The following is a 6803-nucleotide window of genomic DNA, read 5'->3' on the forward strand; positions in this document are numbered from 1 at the left end:
TTTATGATTGAAATAATAAATTAAATAATATTAATTCTATAAACATAAGAACAGAAATATATATATATATATATATATATATATTATATTGAATTAAAATTATTTAAATCGTTATTTTATTTATAAAAATGAGAAATATCATAAATTGTTAACTTTAAATTAGAATTTCCCAAGACTTTTTCAATACTGATGCAGTGATGCATATTAGACCTCTTATAAATGTGATTTACAGTAGAACTCAACCATAATTTAGTACTACCTTTTTATTCCTTAAAAATTAGTACTAACTTGTGTTTTTGTTCTTTTGCACTGCATAATCAGAAGACAACAAAGAAACATACGGTCTCGTCACGTCTGTATAGTTCACGTGATCTATGACAGTCACGTCATCAGTTTAAGGTATATATTCTGACACATGTAAGCCTATCAAATAGTACTGGTTTGTAAATAAATTGACAGTAAAGAAAAAAAATATATAGTAATTGATCTATTTAAAATAACAATCATTTCAATTTTATTGTATCATTTAATTTAATTAATATTATTTTTATTATATATTTATAACATTAAAAATGTATTGACTTTTAATAAAGATAAATTGAGAAAAACAATTCTCTCTTTTATTCATACAATTTTTTTAATTAGTCTCTCAACTCTCAATTATAGTTTAATATTATTCTTAAATAGCTGCTTATAACACGCCCTTAAGAAATCCCACAAAAGCAGCTAATTGTGGAGCATGAACAAAAGAGAACAAACATTGCACAATTTTTCACAATGGCAGTGGCACAGAGAAAAAGAAAAGATGAAACGGTAGTATGTTGTTACTTTTATCTATACTATTGTCTAATGAATGCGTCCACTATGAATATTTTAAATGGCACGCGTCCAGAATGAGAATGTGGGTCACATTTATCTTTTTCCCATATGTTTCTCACAAGCCACAATCTCTTGTGATTTAAGAGAAAGAGAGAGATGTTTTTCAAGTGTTGGAAAGTGGCAAAACAAAGTAGTGCAAGAAAAGCAACATCAAAAAAGCAAGAGGCAAAACAGCTAAAGAAGATAATAGAATGATGTGAAAAACAAAAGTTATTCTATGTCTCATATTAACGTTTTTTTTTGTTTAATTTAATTTAATTTAATTTACTCATTCATCAAACTAGTCTGTCCCAATCCCAATCTACCACGCCCAAGTCCTTTTCCATTTATTCTTTATGGAGACACGCAATTTAATATAGAAAAACCTCAAACTCCATTTTTCATTCCCTTCATCATTTCTTTCCACTGCAGCCATATAATCATTCATATTTCATAGTACAACCAACAACTTTCACAGACAAACTCTGATATCTTACACAGATTCATTATTCTCTTTCTTTCGTGATCTCATGCTTGTACCCTCTCTTAAATCAACTTTAAACAACACTACCAAACTCTTATAAAGGTAACAACATATATTTCTAATGAAGTATATACTCTCTTTTGTTTTCTCTAATGAATGAAAGCTTATTTTTTTGTGACTTTAAATAAATAAAGTGAAGAATTTAAATATTTGGAAAATATAGGGATGATGGCGGTGAGTTCAGGGTGTAAAGATGGGAGTAAGGTGGTGATGGACAACGGAAAGTATGTAAGATATACACCGGAGCAGGTGGAAGCACTTGAGAGAGTTTACCATGAATGTCCTAAACCTACTTCCCTTCGACGCCAGCAACTTATTAGAGACTGTCCTATTCTCTCCAATATTGAACCCAAACAGATCAAGGTTTGGTTCCAGAACAGAAGGTATATATATACACACATATTTGTTTCTAATATTATTGTTGGTCTTGTTTTTTAAGTAGTATTTATATTGCAGGTGCAGAGAGAAACAGAGGAAAGAAGCGTCTCGGCTACAAGCAGTGAACAGGAAGCTAACAGCAATGAACAAATTGCTTATGGAGGAAAATGAGAGATTGCAGAAACAGGTGTCACAGCTTGTGTATCAGAATACCTTTTTCCGCCAACATACACAAAATGTAATGTTATATAATACTATTACTGTAATTACTATGTTATGTAAAAATAGTGTGAATATTAATATTTGTTGATTGAGCAGGGGACGGTTGCCACGACGGACACGAGTTGTGAGTCGGTGGTAACGAGCGGTCAGCAGCATCCACCAAGAGATGCAAGCCCTGCTGGGTATATTTTTGTTTTTTCTTTAATGTTATATATGATTGATTGAATCTAATGGAATATTATTAAGTTATGGTGCTTTGTGTGTCTCCAGACTTTTGTCCATTGCAGAGGAAACTTTAGCAGAGTTTTTATCAAAGGCCACTGGGACTGCTGTTGAGTGGGTCCAAATGCCTGGGATGAAGGTTACTTATCACAACACTTTCTCTCTCTTTTTGTTAATTAATCCATTCCTTAATTTGCATTTACTGTTTATTTTTTGTTTTTTTAATTATTTGAAGTGTTGAAAATGTTAATCTGATATGTTTTTTTGTAATGGATGAATGTTTGTAGCCTGGTCCGGATTCCATTGGAATCGTTGCAATTTCTCACGGTTGCCCTGGAGTCGCTGCACGTGCCTGCGCCCTTGTTAGTCTAGAACCTGCCAGGGTAATTAATTCACTTATTAATAACACCACTAATCCCATGCATGCATTGAGTGAACAAAGTATATTTTGCTGTATTGTACAGGTTGCAGAAATCCTCAAAGATAGGCTCTCATGGTACCGTGATTGCCGAACTCTCGATGTTCTGAATGTTATGTCCACAGGAAATGGAGGAGGAACCATTGAATTGCTTTACATGCAGGTATTGTTATTATTGTAATCTATACTACTTTTTCAGACTTTGCTAATTCACATTAATTTCAATATGCCATCTTTGTTTGTCATATATATAGTTGTATGCTCCAACAACTTTGGCACCAGGTCGTGATTTCTGGTTGCTGCGCTACACTTCACTTTTGGAGGATGGTAGTCTTGTGGTAAGTATATTATATATTATGTACCTAACAAATAGTATAATTTATAACTACTCAACTCTAATTCTGTTTTCATTTATATATTAATCAGGTGTGTGAAAGATCACTTAACAACACTCAGAATGGACCAACTATGCCTCCGGTGCAGCATTTTGTCAGAGCTGATGTGCTTCCAAGTGGGTATCTCATTAGGCCTTGTGAAGGAGGGGGATCAATTATTCATATTGTTGATCATATGGTTTTAGAGGTTTGTAATAAATACTACATTTTGCTTTTACTTTAACTCTATAAAATAAAACCAAATTTGTGTCAACTTTCAATTAACTTGTTTCTTTGAAATCAGCCATGGAGTGTACCTGAAGTTTTGCGTCCACTTTATGAGTCATCCATGCTGCTTGCTCAGAGGACAACTATGGCAGTAAGTATATTGTTCCTAATCATTGACTTTCACTACACACTTTTGTTGCTTAACGATTCGGAATTTTATCGACTTATTTGAACTTATTTATTGTGATTCAGGCTTTACGTCATTTGAGGCAAATTTCTCAAGAAGTTTCTCAGCCAAGTGTGACAGGATGGGGAAGAAGGCCTACAGCTCTTCGCGCACTTAGTCAGAGATTGAGCAAGTTTGTGCCATTATTATCATTCACAATCACATTATTATTAGTTACTTGACATATATAATTTGACTAGTTACATTAATGTAACTATATTTTTCACAGGGGCTTCAATGAAGCTGTGAACGGATTTACAGATGATGGATGGTCCATGTTAGAGAGTGATGGTATTGATGATATCACCCTTCTTGTGAATTCATCGCCTAGCAAGATGATGGGAGTTAATCTTGGTTATAATAACGGATTTCCATCTATGACCAGTTCTGTTCTATGTGCCAAAGCTTCCATGTTGTTACAGGTATAATAAGTTAATAACCAACTTTAATACTTAATACTCATGAATGAATCTAATGACTTTTCCTTTCATGCTCTTTTTCTGTCCTTGTAGAATGTTCCTCCAGCTATTCTTCTAAGATTCTTGAGGGAACACAGATCAGAATGGGCAGATACAAGTATTGATGCTTACTCAGCTGCTGCCATTAAAGCCGGTCCCTGTACCTTGCCAGGGGCCAGGGCAGGAGGTTTTGGAGGTCAGGTTATTCTTCCACTAGCTCAAACAATTGAGCATGAAGAGGCAAGTTATATTTGGTTCCTAATTTCATAATCTCTTACATGTTACGTGTTAACTAGTATTTAGTAGTTACCATTTTTTGTTACAAAATTAAATCAAAACACATTTTTTTCCTTTGGTTTGTAGATTAACATGCTTGTGGTTTTCTGTAATACAGTTCATGGAAGTTATTAAGCTTGAAAACATGGGCTACTATAGGGATGATATGACAATGCCTGGTGATATTTTCCTCTTGCAAGTAAGTAGTATTTTAGAATTTCACACTTTTTAACTAATCTATTTGCAGTCTTTTAAACTTGTTACAATCATTAAGAAAAATGAAAATTGTTCTTCTATAATTGCAATTGAGAGAAAACATTTCCATTGATCATGCACTGGTACTCATATCTGGAATGGGGATACTCACATAGTTATATGAATATTTAGAGTAAGGATCTATTTATGAAGTATAAACATGTTAATTTATATATTGAGTGAATAACTATATTATTTAGCACTGATGTTAGAAGGTTCTTTATGATCTCATGTTCATAGCTAACTGTTCTTCTAATTGCAACTTCCTCAGCTTTGTAGTGGAGTCGATGAGCATGCAGTTGGCACCAGTGCAGAGCTTATTTTTGCTCCAATAGATGCATCTTTCTCTGATGATGCACCTATTTTGTCTTCTGGTTTTCGCATCATACCTCTCGATTCTTGCACGGCAAGTAACATGATTTGATTTTATTGTTTCTGAAGTACTTCCCTTTCTTGTTGGAGCAATGATTTTTATTTATTTTTCTGTTTTATATATGATGCAGGATGCTGCTAGTCCGAACCGTACACTTGATCTTGCTTCTGCACTTGAGGTTGGATCCGCAGGAAACAAAGCAGGTGGTGGTGCCAATTCAGGTCATTCTGGCAACACAAAATCTGTGATGACAATTGCATTCCAGTTTGCATTTGAAGTCCACCTTCAAGATAGTATAGCAACTATGGCGCGACAGTACGTGCGCAGCATCGTTGCGTCTGTTCAGAGGGTTTCATTAGCACTTTCTCCTTCGCATTTTGGTTCTCAGAATGCTTTTCAGTTACCACATGGCATTCCGCATTTTGGTTCTCAGAATGCTTTTCAGTTACCACATGTCATTCCTGAGGCACAAACACTCGCTCGGTGGATCTGTAACAGCTATAGGTATGTGTATGTTCATTTAAAACCTCCACTGTTATGCATAACTGCAATTCATAATTTAATCAATGATGATCTTACTCATGTTAGCGTGTCGCTTTACATTCCATGCCAACATTTTTCATTTTTCGCAGATTCTATTTAGGCGTAGAACTACTAAAATGTGAAGGCAGTGAATCCATTCTCAAATCCCTTTGGCATCACTCAGATGCAGTTCTATGCTGCTCTTTAAAGGTAATGATTTCTTTTAGTATATTTGTTCTGATAAGAATTATGTTCTCCTGCTTATGCATTAGACATATTTGGTCTTATAAGCTATAAGCTCGTTTCTTTTAGTATATTTGTTGAGTACTTGTATGATATAATTTTTTTATAAATGATTTTGCCAGGCATTACCTGTTTTTACATTTGCAAATCAAGCTGGACTTGACATGCTCGAAACCACATTGGTTGCACTTCAAGACATTACTCTGGAAAAGATATTTGATGACAATGGAAAGAAAAGCCTGTGCTCTGAATTCCCCCAGATAATGCAGCAGGTATAAAGCTAATTGAATGATATTTAATGAGTAGCTTGATGTTAATTGCCATAATAAGTATAGAAGTCACTTTATATGGATTATTTTGGTGCAGGGATTCATGTGTATGCAAGGTGGTATATGTTTGTCCAGCATGGGGAGGGCAATAACCTATGAGAGAGCAGTAGCATGGAAAGTATTAAACGAAGAAGAATCAGCTCATTGCATATGTTTTATGTTTATCAATTGGTCTTTTGTTTGATTAGATTCAAATAATATAGGATGTAGGAAAATAGATCCAAATATTGGACAAGCTCTAGAATACTCTAAAACTATTAGTATATTTTTCTGGGTATATTCTATATTCTATGGCCCCATTTCTTATTGGTTATTGCTATTTATATTTTGTCGATATTCGTGCATATTCCGTTGTATTCTTTTCCTCCTTTAATATTATCTGTGTAAACGCTCTTTTTGTTGCTTTTGATATTGGTGGTGGTCATGCCAGTTTGCCACCCACATGGATCTATGTTACTAACCATACCAAGGGTTTAAAACTATTGAGAAGGGTATGTAAGAATTAATAGGTAAAGTTGAACTGTAAGATAGCATGTCAATAAAGATGTAACAAGAATTCATGTTAATTTCACATCACTTCTAGATCTTTGGGAAATTTGGAGTTATTTTTCCAATTTTCTCCCCTAAGCTGACTGTTATTCTCCTCCTACCTTTGGCTGTTCAAAGAAAGTGACCAATTCAAAATTTATAATATAGATCCTAGACAATAAATTTTTGACACTTAACATAGAAAAAAATATGATAATCAAAAGCCTCAGAATTGTTGTCCTTCTACAAATGCGTCTCTTTTCACGGAGTCCTTATCAAGCATTATGAGAGTTGGGAATTTGAGATCGATATGTCTCAAATTCATTGGTTCCTTCTTACCTTTAACCAA

At 34.1% G+C, this 6803-nt stretch overlaps 1 protein-coding gene across 2 annotated transcripts; it reads left to right on the top strand.

Moving 5' to 3' along the window:
* The first annotated feature begins 989 nt into the window (after positions 1–989).
* On the top strand, positions 990–6270 carry LOC101494490 (homeobox-leucine zipper protein ATHB-8). 2 transcript variants are annotated; one of them, XM_004501089.4, is made up of 20 exons: positions 991–1444; positions 1566–1785; positions 1859–2018; positions 2099–2184; positions 2273–2363; positions 2512–2607; positions 2689–2805; positions 2897–2980; positions 3069–3224; positions 3321–3395; positions 3497–3603; positions 3700–3892; positions 3983–4168; positions 4323–4403; positions 4731–4865; positions 4963–5243; positions 5289–5336; positions 5465–5564; positions 5720–5869; positions 5964–6270. In XM_004501089.4, the coding sequence occupies exons 2-20, from the start codon at positions 1568–1570 to the stop codon at positions 6108–6110; spliced, it is 2511 nt and encodes an 836-aa protein (XP_004501146.1). In that variant the 5' UTR covers positions 991–1444; positions 1566–1567; the 3' UTR covers positions 6111–6270. The 2 variants fall into 2 exon arrangements, with proteins under 2 accessions (XP_012571692.1, XP_004501146.1); XM_012716238.3 differs by having other exon boundaries at positions 990–1444; positions 4963–5336.
* The last annotated feature ends 533 nt before the right edge of the window (positions 6271–6803 follow it).

This window comes from Cicer arietinum, chromosome 5 (assembly GCF_000331145.2).
Source record: "Cicer arietinum cultivar CDC Frontier isolate Library 1 chromosome 5, Cicar.CDCFrontier_v2.0, whole genome shotgun sequence".
NCBI lineage: Eukaryota > Viridiplantae > Streptophyta > Magnoliopsida > Fabales > Fabaceae > Cicer > Cicer arietinum.